We start from the raw sequence: 12492 nt of genomic DNA, 5'->3' as shown, positions 1-12492 counted from the left end.
CTTATGTTAAACTGAGAACATACACAAATTTTAAATATTAAATGTAAAAGCCACTAAAAATAAGTATCTTTATAATTTGACCCAATTTCTAAATTTGTCAACAAAAGTACTTTCAGCTAGCTAAAAGAATTTTCCTAATTAGTATGGCATACACTGGTTTACAGAAAGCACAGAGAACTAAAGTTTTAAAATAGGGATTTTCATTTCTAAAGTCAAATATGGATAGATATATAATATCATTAATAATTAATCTATGAATATGATAACCAAATGATGTAATCTATTAAGAGATTAATATAGAAAGTAAATTTTATCTTTAAATGTAACAGTAAATATATTCATCCCTAATTCAATTACCACCAAAGTACCTATCCTCTAAAGTTTCTAAAATAGTTAAGACTCTACTAAAAAGCTTCCTCACTCAGTCAACCCCATGTGTAGAGAAATATACATTCTAAGTCTCTACAAATGACTTATAAAAAGCTGCATTTTTTTTCATCAACTGATTATAAACACTTAGGAAAATACCTCCAGTTTTATCTACCCTTTCATCTTGAAGCCAACTACACAAGTGGGCTTCAACCTTTAACAATCCAGTGAAACTAATCCTATTAAAAAGTTTACAAATTATCCCTGTATACAGTCAAACAGCGAATATTTGGACTTCCCACCACATTTATTGTGATGCAGTATTTGTTTATTTTTTTCCTACCCTTTAAAACTGCAACAAAGAAACACCACACTTAGGTCCATACTACTAGAATGGAGGAGGGAATGTGGAGAAATGCACACCATAGGTTGTGGTGAAGATTTTGCTTACATCCACTAATATCACCTCGAATGATCAATTTCTAGATCACTAGATTGTGGTGGTCTGAATAAGAATGGCTTATGCAGCCTCAGAGATTTAAATGCATGGCACTGTTTGAAAAAATTAGGAGCTGTGGACTGTGAGGTTTCAAAGCTTACTCCAGGCCTAGACTCTCCCTCTTTCTGCTGCCTGTGAATCCTTAGAACTCTTCTTAGCACCATGTCTGCCAGTGTGCTGCCATGCTCCCTGCCATGATGATAATGAAATAAAACCTCTGAAACTATGCAAGCCTCAATGAAATGCTTTCTTCTATAAAAACTGTATGGTCACAGTGCTTCTTCTCTGACTTAAGACATGGATCTAACAGCATTATTTGACATAATTTTGATATATCCTTCTTGAAAGACAAGATATGGTTTAAGTTCTCATCAATGCCCAACACCTCACACCTTAATCCTTTACTCTTGTCTTGATAGTTCTTTGTCTGCCTGACAAATTGGACGTTGTGATTCAATTCTGAATTCTTTTCCCAATCTGCTTCCACCCTTTTGTGATCTTACCCAATTACTGTTCTAGCTTTTCAAGACAGCTTAAAATGGGGCTCTTCACTATCATATTCCATTTTGGCATTTTATTCTCTAACTCATTCTGTCTATACCCAGATGTTGACCACTATCTTCTACTAATATAAAAATAGACATTTTGCTTCTGAGGCCAGTATAAGTTAAAAGTTGTTTTGGGTTTAAAAAATATAGTTTGATTTTTTCTTCATTGGTAAATCTTCCAGATTGTCTATCTGTGGAAATTATCCAGGACAGAAAATATATACATGTATACTGAATTGAAACATGGCAACAACATTGTAGGTCTATGTGATTCATATAAAAACAATTCTTCAAACACTTACCATACATAAACAAAATAAACACAAACTACTATGTGAGAAGTCAACCTAAGCAACTAGTCTTGATACCTGAGTGGAGTTAGATAGTTGGTTTTTCCACGGCTCCTCTGTGCTGCTGGTCAGGTTTGTGCGGTTATGAGGTAGAGTGGGTGCGTTTCGCTGCAGGTAAGGCACGTTTCCATTACTTCCACTTCCTGTTACATGATTATTGCCTATCAAAACAGTGTCTGTACTTCCCAGTGTTCTTGATGTGCTACAGGGAACATGGCCTGCAGAAAAGGGTCCATTGGCCAAAGTCTGCCTAGGACAGGCAGTGTGGACTCCAGGCTGAGAGACACTAGGCATTCTGGTCAGAGGAAGCTGTGGCTGCTGGCCAGAAACTGAGTTTGTAGGCAGTGATGAGTCAACTATTGGCCCATTAGGAATTCCAGTAGGCCGTACCTGTGCAACTCCTGTTTGTCTCATCTGCAGGGAACAAATGAAGAGCAAATAAATTCAATGAGTGTAGTCCACAGAGGAGAGAATCAGCATATCAGCATGTAAAGATGAATAATCATGGATCTCTGATCTGATGCCAACTTCAAAAACAAGAAACTATTTATTAATATGGCAAGCTACCTAGGAAGAGCAGAAATGAATTTCACGTTAAGGAAACATCTAGTTATTAATTACCAAAAGAAAAAAAAGCAGCTGAAACTTATGAAAAATTCTGGAATTCATAGTTCTTCAAGGAACCTCAAACTCTTCATTCTAAGGTGAGTCTAGTGGGGAAGGACTACCATCCCAGCTACTTAGGAAGCTGAGACAAAAGGTCAGCTTCCAAGGTCAACTCAGGGAACTTAGAGTTCCCTTATGTGTATGAAGGAGGGAGTGAAGGTAGGGAAGAAGGGAGCAGGGAAGAGAGAAGGACAGAGTGAGGGAGGAAGGAGGAGGAGGTGAAGGGGGGAAAGAGAAATTAGAGCTTAGTGGTGGTGGTAGCAGGCTCCTGTAGCATGAATAAGTCCCTGTGTTCAACCTTAAGTGCCCCACCCTCCAACAAATAAAATAAAAATAAAATAAATAAAACCAGAAAAATTGTAATATGACAAATCCTCCAAACTAAAGATGAATATAAAACCTTACCTAGGTTTACTATAGAATTACTAAGTACTAAAAATATATATATGAAAAACCATGGTATTAAATAACAAAATAGTATTTAAAAGTAAACAGCTATGCTTTTCTTAAAAACTCCTAGTATTTTAGAAAGTATAGATCACAAAGTTCTACCAAATATAAGTAGACATGAGTATGAGTGAATTCTACAATAAAAGTCAATAAAAGTACACAAAATTTTATCAAATTGTAGAGGGAAAATGTTATACACACTTGGTGTTGTTGCATTAAGACAAACTGACTTTCCAGCTGTTCCAGCATTAGTTTCTGTGCTGGATTTAAATTATTTCTATTTGCTCGGAGCTGTTCCAAGTGCTGGGGAGGGGAAAGGGAGAATATAATTAAAGACAGATCTAAAAAGAAGCTAACAAATCTGTTAAATCTTTATCTGAATAATTAGAAAAACTCAAAATCACTATTAAGGTTAAACACTGCTTATCAACAATAACCTAATTCAATCTAAGTCTTTTTTTATAGTTTAAGAAACTAAAGTAAGAACACTGAGCATTCATCTCAACATAATTTATTTTAATGTGATCTTTGAGAGAGATGGGCATGAAGTTTTACTAATACAGGAATTCTTGGTGTTTATGTAGAAAGCTCTTTAAGCTTAAAAGACATGATAAATATGCTCCAAAAATCATTGCCTAAAACAGGAAAAGTCTGAAGACACTGTCTAAAACTAGTGATCAACTTAAGCAAGTTTAAATCAAGTATAATATCTACATAAAGAAATATGATTTTTTTCATATAACAAGTAGACTTTATATATTGACCTGAAAAGGATGGTAAAGAACATTAAAACTTTACAGTATGTAAAGGAAGCACCTTTTAAGATCCCCTATAACTGAATGCCTTTCCAGTCCTAACACCACTACACTAAGAAGCCATAGCCAGTACGGTATTAGGTGTGACAGTAAAACTAGTATAAAATTCTCTTTATTTACAACTTGAGGTAAGAGAGTAATCCTTATCATAGATCTTAGCAAACTTAGTATATGATATTTTGTGCATTTTTAAAAGAACTTTTTTATATGTTCACTTAAAGGAAGCACTGTGTGGCTTTTCTTTGATATACTATAATTGTTAGAATCATTATTTTTGTGGTTTGTGGTCATTATTAATATAAGAATCATGATACTGAAACAGTTGTTTTGATAGGGAGAGGGCTACTAAGTGATTAAGCATCACTTAGCATATAACAGCCTGAATACATTGAACAATGAGATGATTGATGTCTCCGGTGGGATAGAATGGGATTCCATTATGCCAGCAAAACCTTATAATTTAGAAGTTATTGTGGGTTATTTTTTTTTGTCTGAAATTTTTCATTTAATATTTCTGGGCCATGAATTAATACTTAAGTGAAATTATTTAAGTGAAATACTTAAGTGAATATACAACACAGCTCTGCTAAGACAGGTAAGAAGCAAGTAAAGCCAGAAAACTGTCAGGAGACATCAGTGAATTAAGAGCAGAAGCTGAAAGAAAGCTTTATCCTATATAATCTCTATTCATACTTTATGCATCTACATGAATATTTTGTTCCGAAATCAAAGTAGAAACAAATGGGAAAAAAAGACTGAATTATATTCATTATAATGAACACACATCATGTACCAAGTTTCCTTCCATTTAACTTTAATTAAAGCTTCTTAAAAATAATTTAACATACCTGTAATTTCTGTGGTGTCAAACACCATGAATGAGTTTGTTGTTCTACTGGAGGATGTGGCACAGCATTGCCACCACTCCAATTATCAGAAGTATTCTGAGGAAAATTGATAAAAAGAAACATTAAAGAATATTTGGCCAAGACAAAAGAGTTAACATTAATTAATGACTAATGAAGTCTAAATGACTATGATTTGGAGTAATTATATATGTTTATTATTACTTTCTTTAAAATGTACATATACATTAAACTTAATATTCATAATTTTAAAAATATTGATTCTTTAATAAGCCACCCCAAAAAGCCCACCCCTAAACTATGGCCCAAACTGCTAGCCTATATACCATACTGTCCACTATATTCAATAGTAAATACAGTTTAATGTTGCTCAAAAGTGATGATGAAGTGTGCTGATACCTAAACGGCAGGGAAATGGATAAAATGATTTGATGAATGCAAGGTTATTTCTACCTTATTTAATATGATTCTAAGATTTCGGGATGGGAAAACTCAAACCTTACTCTTCTGATGTCCACAGATTTAAAGTAAAGGACGGGAAATGTTGAAACTGCACAATTACAGGGCAGTTGGAGCTTCTTTTTTTGACTGGGATTTTCTATTTCTCTAGAACATATACCTTTGTTGGACTAGATGTTCTTTTCCTCTTGGCAGGACTGGACAGGTCATCTACTTGGCTAGGAGGAATCATGTGTAGTGGCAAGGACTGCTGTGAAATTGGTGTTTGACTGAGGCCTAATACAGGTTCAGTATTTGGATGATGAGGTTTACATGCCTAAGAATCACAGAAGGAAGACAAAAATAGGGTGCTATATATTCTTAATTCATTCCTTCAAATTATAAAAGTTACAAGCTGCATACTTTTCATTTTCAACATCATGTGGACATCTCTAATTGCAATTATTGAAAATAAAAAAAAAAAATCAATGAGTCATCATCAATGGAGGAATGTGTACCTTCCTTTGAAAATCTTTTAAAAAATTAAATAAACCACTGCAGCATTATTTTAAGAAATGTTGCAAAAACATGAAAATGCACAAAGGTTCTAAGTTGGTACCCCCAAATTTATTCCCATATCAGAGGGAATTTTATTTTGATCTAGATTCCCTTAGCACTTAAATGAAAAGGCTATTATTAATTAAGCCTTCTATGCTTACTTAAAATAAGCTTGACTACTACAGATTGAAAAGAACCCTTAAAGCTGGGCACTTGCAGAACATAACCCAACTTCTCACCTGCTGTGCTGTGTTCATGGCACCCTGCCTGGAGGTAAGCTCTGCGGGGATTGGTAGGCTCCATGCCTCCTCAATACTAGGAAGTAATTTAGTTTTATTCTGTAGACTACCTTGTGGAAGGTTACACAACTGAGCCTAGGAAAAATTATGTAAAAAGCAAATTTAACACAAGCCTACTTGAGTAAGAGCAAGTCCACTAAATCTTCCTAAAGGCTATAGCTTATTGTTTTTAAAAGAAAATAGATTCTAAATTTGGGGCTTTAGAAAGATAATAAGTATAAAGAGGGTAACCAGAATATAAACCTTTGTGAGAATCAAAACATAGCTAAGCTGCTTCCAGGGTTCTCATTAGCTGTCTTCTCGTGAAACTTCAAGCAAAAGTGAAAGACAGTGTTTGTGTTCTTTTCCTTAAAATGCTATGACAACTTAAGCATGTAGACAGTACACTGAAAAAAACTTCGGCAAATTAATATGCATCAATGTGCAAAAGAGCATTTTAAACAAGATTGCTTATCTCACTTAAAATAAAAAGTAAAATAACACTATAAGCTATGGTATATTTACAAAGTATAGAAATATATTATAGACATCCAGATATAACTAGACAAATTTTCCAGCCAACCTATTCCTGCCTGAGTGTTCTAGGGAAATATGTGGCTTTTAAAAAAATTGGTATTTAAATTTTTTTACCTGTAAATACTTAATTCGTGCTGCAAGTCCAGAGGTATTACTACAATTTTTGCTTCTAGTTGCATTTAAATAGCATTTAATAGCATCCTGAGGCTGGTTGCAGGATTCATAGAGAGTGCCTAGATCCATCCAGGCTGCAGCGTGACCATGGTCCAATTGTACAGCACAAATATAAGCTTGCAAAGCATCCATAGGCTGATTTTGCTGTTGATAGAGCACACTGAAAGGAGAAATTAAGAAAAATAAGTGAGTTAAAAACTGGTTAGTTTTATAGCATGATTTTCATCACAATGTATTTTATATGTCATGCAGTCATCTTTGCACACCAATTTCATTAATTTTAGACAGTCTTACCCTATGGAACACCATGTATCTGCACTTGCTTCTGATTTATCAATAGATTGCCTGTAAGATATAAAGGCATCCTGAACTTTCCCAATACTTGAATAGCACCTGAGAGGGAGAGGGAAGGGGGAGGGTAAGAAAATTCCATCAATACCAAAACAAATTACATTTGCTTAAAAAGGGTTATGGATCAAAGCAAACTTTTAACAATGTTAATATATTTAGGCACATATGTGCATATGCGCAAGGAAATTACAATACACACAATAACTAGCAATTCAAAACTGTCCTAAAATCTTAGAGTTGCTAAAGTATACTGCATTGATATAAGTATAGGCCATTTCACTTCGATATTATAATACTAAGAGTTGGACATAGCCCATGAATGCTCTGCTTTTTTACATCTTGACATCTAGTTTTTCATACTCAGAATAGAGAGTTCAAAAACCCGAATTCCATGTTTTTAAGTAAGAACTAATAAATTTTCTTTCCTTAAATAACAGCAAAGGGGAAATATTACTTAATTTATAAAGATGCTAATGTGTTTGTCTCTGAGCATCACAAACAGTATAAGTATAGTATGTATTATTTTATGAGATTCAGGTTTTAATGCTTGCCATGTTCTTAAAGAGTATGTACCTAATACAAACATCACTGAAATAACTAATACAGAAATTATATGTTTTGTGCTAAAAGAAAAACAGGACCATAAGTTTTGTCTTGAAGGAGCTTATAATATAATTAGTTTCCTTTGTCTTTTGTACCCTCAACCAGGCTCTTCATTTGTAGCCCTGGCTGGCCTAGAACTCAGAGATCTACCTGTCCCTGAGTCCTGAGTGTTAAAATTAAAGGTATACTCTAACACACCTAGGGAATTTTCAATAGACATGAGGATTGAAGGTACTGTAAATATAACAACGCAATATCAAATGGCTAACAGACATTTAAGAAGAGACTACAATTCACTCAGAATTAGGAAAAGGTAAAAAGATGAGGTAAAGCTAGCTTTCCAACAAACTCTTATTTCTCTTACTATTTGCTTCTGTTGGGAGGTTACTGGTTTAGAGTAACCAACAAAAACGTAAATCTGAAAATCTTTATTTGTTCAGAAACTATTTTTATCCCCAGTTATTCTTTGAAATTTCACTGATATATACTTTACAAGTGTTACTGACACAGAAAATGGGGGGAAATATTCAAATATATTTGAACAGTATGGACAAATCCTAATGTATTTCTTTAAAATATATATACATATGTACATGCATGTGCAACACACTCATACACATCGGCACTCACACACTTTAAGACCCCCACCACCACCACAAAACTTTGAAATTGGTTTCCATAACAATGGGAATGGCTGTGGTAAGAGCACAAGAATATTCTCCTGCCAACAATGTATAGTACAGACTGAAAGTAAAGTTATGTACAGAAAAAAAAAAAAAAAAAAAAAGGTTATATTTACTGGTTTGGAATGGGTCAAAGCTGAGATGCAAGAAATGGAAGCAGAAAAAGCAAAAGAAAAAGGGAGAGAAATAAAAACCAAAAGAGTAGCCCAGACATCATGATTGTCTGAGAGTAAATAAAGGGAGAAGGGAAAAGCTAGAAATATAACTTAGCAGCAGTAGTAAAGTATTTGGTTATGATATATTAGGCTAGGACTCCTCTCCTCAAAAAAAGGATGATTTTATGAAGCTGATTTGGAGTATATGAGTAAGAGGTAAGGTTATTTGGGAAACATTGAAATTTAAAATAGCTCTATAGAAATCTACCTTTGAAATTTATCTATATGAAAAAAAAAACTGAAAGAACACAGCACATCTATTGCAGAGCAGTAGAAAACAGGCCTAAGGAATTACTATCATAGATTAGACAGAATCAGGTAATTTTACTGACAAAAGAGAAGCAAGTTTCAAGCACTACCTGTAAAAACTGTTACACTGAAAATGAATTTGTGACAAGAGGTCAGTAAATAAGATCAAATTGGAACAAAAGCAAAGGACAAAGATAGGAAAACAAACTTTAAAGTATTTTCTATTCATAAGCATTTCTCATGTTAAAAGCAGAGCATTACATTGTAGTGAATATGAGAAAGCATCAAAAAAGTTTAAAACACACCTAGAATACTATGATAGATGAAGAATAATTACTGTCTGAAATGATCATCTTCAACCATAAAACAAGTTAGATTGTGATAATTATTCCTTGTTTGAGAAGTCAGGAAAGTTTAATGTCTACCTGCAAAAGTTTAATATATCTCAGTGGTTCAGAATACACAATTAGTTCACTGAGGGAAAGAAACAAATATGAAATAGTGCTTAATGAAGCTGAAAAAAAAAAATCACTGTATTTTAAAACAGTAATTCTAGATATGATTCATTATAAACTAATCTTAGAAAACTAGAATTCAAGGGAAATTTAAAAAAATAAGCTTTGAAGCAGAAATGTATAAACAGATTATCTATTTTGCAGCCAAGTAATAGTTATAAAGGGCTGGCTGTACTGCATATTCAAAGACTCTTATGTTTAAAAAACTATTTTTTTTAGCAGAATCCCTAATCTCCACCCATGAGGTGCCAGTAGCATTCTGTAACACTTTCCCTTGTCTCCCAAGAACCATTAATTTAGTGCAACCACCTTATAAAAGATAGCACACACTGGAATCATAAAGCATAGGAGATACCAAGATGGTACTGAACTAGAAGCTGGAAGATGCCATGTTATTATCAATCCCACACAGCTGTGAACCCTGCAAGCTAAAATAACAACTGGCCTGTAAAGTTATGTCCATTGGTGTAACAGTGGCATGAACATATTGGGAATAACCAACCACTTTCTAATTAGACTTAAGCTACAGCATGGAACTCATACCCAGCACCATTATTGTGGCCAAGAACCTGTGACTCGACAGGCTATAAGTCCTAGGAAAGAACCTATTATTATCACTCTGCTAAATGGACATAGTATTAAACTGATTCTTAATAGCTTATTGTTATAACTAAAGACATCTCACCTCTCAACCTTCATTAGAGAAGCTTCTATTTACAGTAGATGATGATTAACAGAGACCCTCAAGTGGTCAAAGTACAGAGTCTAAGAGAATGAAAATACCCAGTCCTAAATGGGGCATTTATGCTATACCTTCTTTTCAGGGCTCAGGAATCACTGATGGTAGGGTGTTTGTGAAGAGTGTAAAAGCAGCAGAATTGGGGATGACTGGGTAAGTAAAGGTGGGAGGGGGATCCTGAGGAGTTGAGAGAAGGGTAAATATGATCAAAACACCCTATAAAATTTCCTTCTCAAAGTAAAAATGAGGAAGAAGTAGAGGAGAAAATTGAAGCATCAAAAGGGTGATATTGTGTGTGTGTGCGCGCGCGTGCACGCGCGTATGTACGTACGTATGTATGTATGTATGTATGTATGTATGTATGTCATCCACAATTCTATAAAATCTAACTAACCCCTTAAATTTGAGTCTTTTGGTGCCTGGTATACTGAGTTTTCCACTATATGGTGAACGGCAAAATGGATTAGGACAATTTATCAAATACATATATAGAGTATATATAGAGAGTATAAATAACTCCTGAACAAAATTCTGACAATGTCTCTTTCCAGACAGTTCAACAATAATTTACTCACTTTCTTAAAAAATAGAATATTTCAAGTTAAAGTGTGACTTGAGGTCTACTATTAATCAAATGCTAGGAATTACATGAGGAAGAACATAGAAGTAATTCACTGAAAAAAGTAGTATCTTTTTTCAAAAAATAGTAAAGGACCTTTTAAAGAAACTAATAGCAATTCAGGTTAATGAAACCAGAAAATGTTCTCTTAAGGTAAGGTTATGACAAAACTACTGTACTTAAAATTTATTTTTATCATTTGCCTTTCAAGAATCTTTATTATAATCTATTAAGAGAAAAAAATACTGTTCAAAGTATAAAAGTAAAGTAACATTTGGGGTTGAAATTAAATCTCCTATAATTAACAGAATATAATTATCTGGTTAAGTCTCACCTTCCAAGGAAATACCAGGACTGGCCAGAATTTGGATCTGCTTCCAAGGACTTCTGGAGATACTGAATAGCATAACTTTCCTTGGTGGCCTTATCTCCCAGGAGCTCTACAGTGTGATGCATCCAACCTTTAAAACATTAATATACATTATATATGAATTCTATTTTTAAGAACACAAAGCAAAAATTTAATAAAAATAACCATTCTCATTAATGTATTATTCATATATTTCAGAATATACATTAGGTATTTTAGAATTATTAATTCTTATAATAAAGTTTTTTCATACGAAGGTATTACCAAATAGATGAACAATGTTTCAGAGAAATCAAAGTGTTTAAAAACAATTACTTAACACGTAGTAGATTACAAACACTAGATTATTCCAAAAATCTACCACTAACCAAACATATCCACTTTAAATGTACATATAATTGATCAAAATGATAAATAACAAGACTATATTGGCTATTAGCAGTCATGTTCTTATACAAAGAAGATAGAAATATAATACATACTTTTTCACATAAAATATAAGTGCAAAGAATTTCCAAGACATTCTATTAACCCAATATTTATTTTCAAGGAATAAATAAGCAATGATAGTTCAGTTAACATACAGACACAATCCCATCTCCTTAGATAAACATAATTCTCACTGTATGTAAAATATAGAATACTAAACTTTGAAAAATAGAACTAAGACCTATTCAAATGTTAAGAGTAATAAACTTTTCTAAGAATATGAATATGGAGGTGGCTTATTAGTTAAGAGCACTGGGCTGTGATTTTTTTTTGGGGGGGGGGGGTGTTGAGAAAAATTTACCTTCAATCCCCAGTACCACATAATGGTTTACAAGCTTCTGAATCTCCAATTCCGGGAGATCTAATGCTTGCTACTTTTTAAATTTTTTTTTTTTGTTTTGTGGAGGCTGGGGTGGCCTAAACTAGGATGGCCTTAAATTCAGAGATATGTCTGCTACTGCCTCCTGAATGCTGCGATTAAAGGTAACTCTTCTGGCCTTGGAGGGCACTAGATATGCTCTTGGCATACCAACGTAAATGCAAGCAAAACAACCATGTAATTGGAAGAAAAAAAAAAAACTTAGTAGTTAATGAAGCAAAAAATAATAAGAACAATAACATATCAGTATTCTAAATTGTTGAAATGGATAAGATCTATTTGGTTAATTTGCCAATAGATCACATTTCAATTGCAAATCTCTCCGATGTATAAAATTTTGTTTCATACTTTTCATTCTTTTTACACAGTCTACATTAAGACCCTTGGCTTTTGACATTTGGCATATACCCAAGGAATTCAGGTACCATGTTTTACCAAAATTAAAAACAAAACAAAAATCAAACTACACTTCCCATCTCCTTCTATTACCAGTAAGAACAAGACTAGCCGGGGGGAGTGGGGGAAGGACATATCTCACCAGTCAAAAGTGTTTGTTGTACAAACCTGAGCAGATAAATTCAATCCCTGAGAGAAAACAAGAATGAATGCTTGAAAGGTGTAGGTGCCTTTTTGATAGCCACGGGTCTGTCAAAGCACCTGTGTATCTGCAGGTGTATGGTCTCCCCTACCTCCATAAGTTTTTTGTTTTGTTTTGGTTTTTGTTTTTTCGAA

General features: G+C 33.7%; 1 protein-coding gene across 15 annotated transcripts in view; it reads right to left on the bottom strand.

The window, feature by feature from the left end:
- Kdm6a (lysine demethylase 6A) overlaps positions 1-12492 on the bottom strand; it is a 101182-nt gene that overhangs the window by 32459 nt on the left and 56231 nt on the right. For 2 of the 15 annotated variants that reach the window (XM_021187495.2, XM_021187496.2), the window contains exons 10-17: positions 10857-10983; positions 6843-6941; positions 6489-6708; positions 5799-5933; positions 5183-5338; positions 4546-4641; positions 3084-3185; positions 1785-2180 (exon numbers count right to left, since the gene is read on the bottom strand). In XM_021187495.2, the coding sequence (XP_021043154.1) occupies positions 1785-2180; positions 3084-3185; positions 4546-4641; positions 5183-5338; positions 5799-5933; positions 6489-6708; positions 6843-6941; positions 10857-10983 (1331 nt within the window). The remainder of the gene's footprint in view (positions 1-1784; positions 2181-3083; positions 3186-4545; positions 4642-5182; positions 5339-5798; positions 5934-6488; positions 6709-6842; positions 6942-10856; positions 10984-12492) is intronic. The other 13 variants (XM_021187498.1, XM_021187501.2, XM_029534275.1 and 10 more) reach the window with 8 other exon arrangements.

The sequence above is a fragment of the Mus pahari genome, chromosome X (assembly GCF_900095145.1).
Source record: "Mus pahari chromosome X, PAHARI_EIJ_v1.1, whole genome shotgun sequence".
In the NCBI taxonomy this organism is placed as follows: domain Eukaryota; kingdom Metazoa; phylum Chordata; class Mammalia; order Rodentia; family Muridae; genus Mus; species Mus pahari.
The sequence above is the reverse complement of the archived record's forward strand: the minus strand, read 5'-3'. Positions and strand labels throughout refer to the sequence as shown.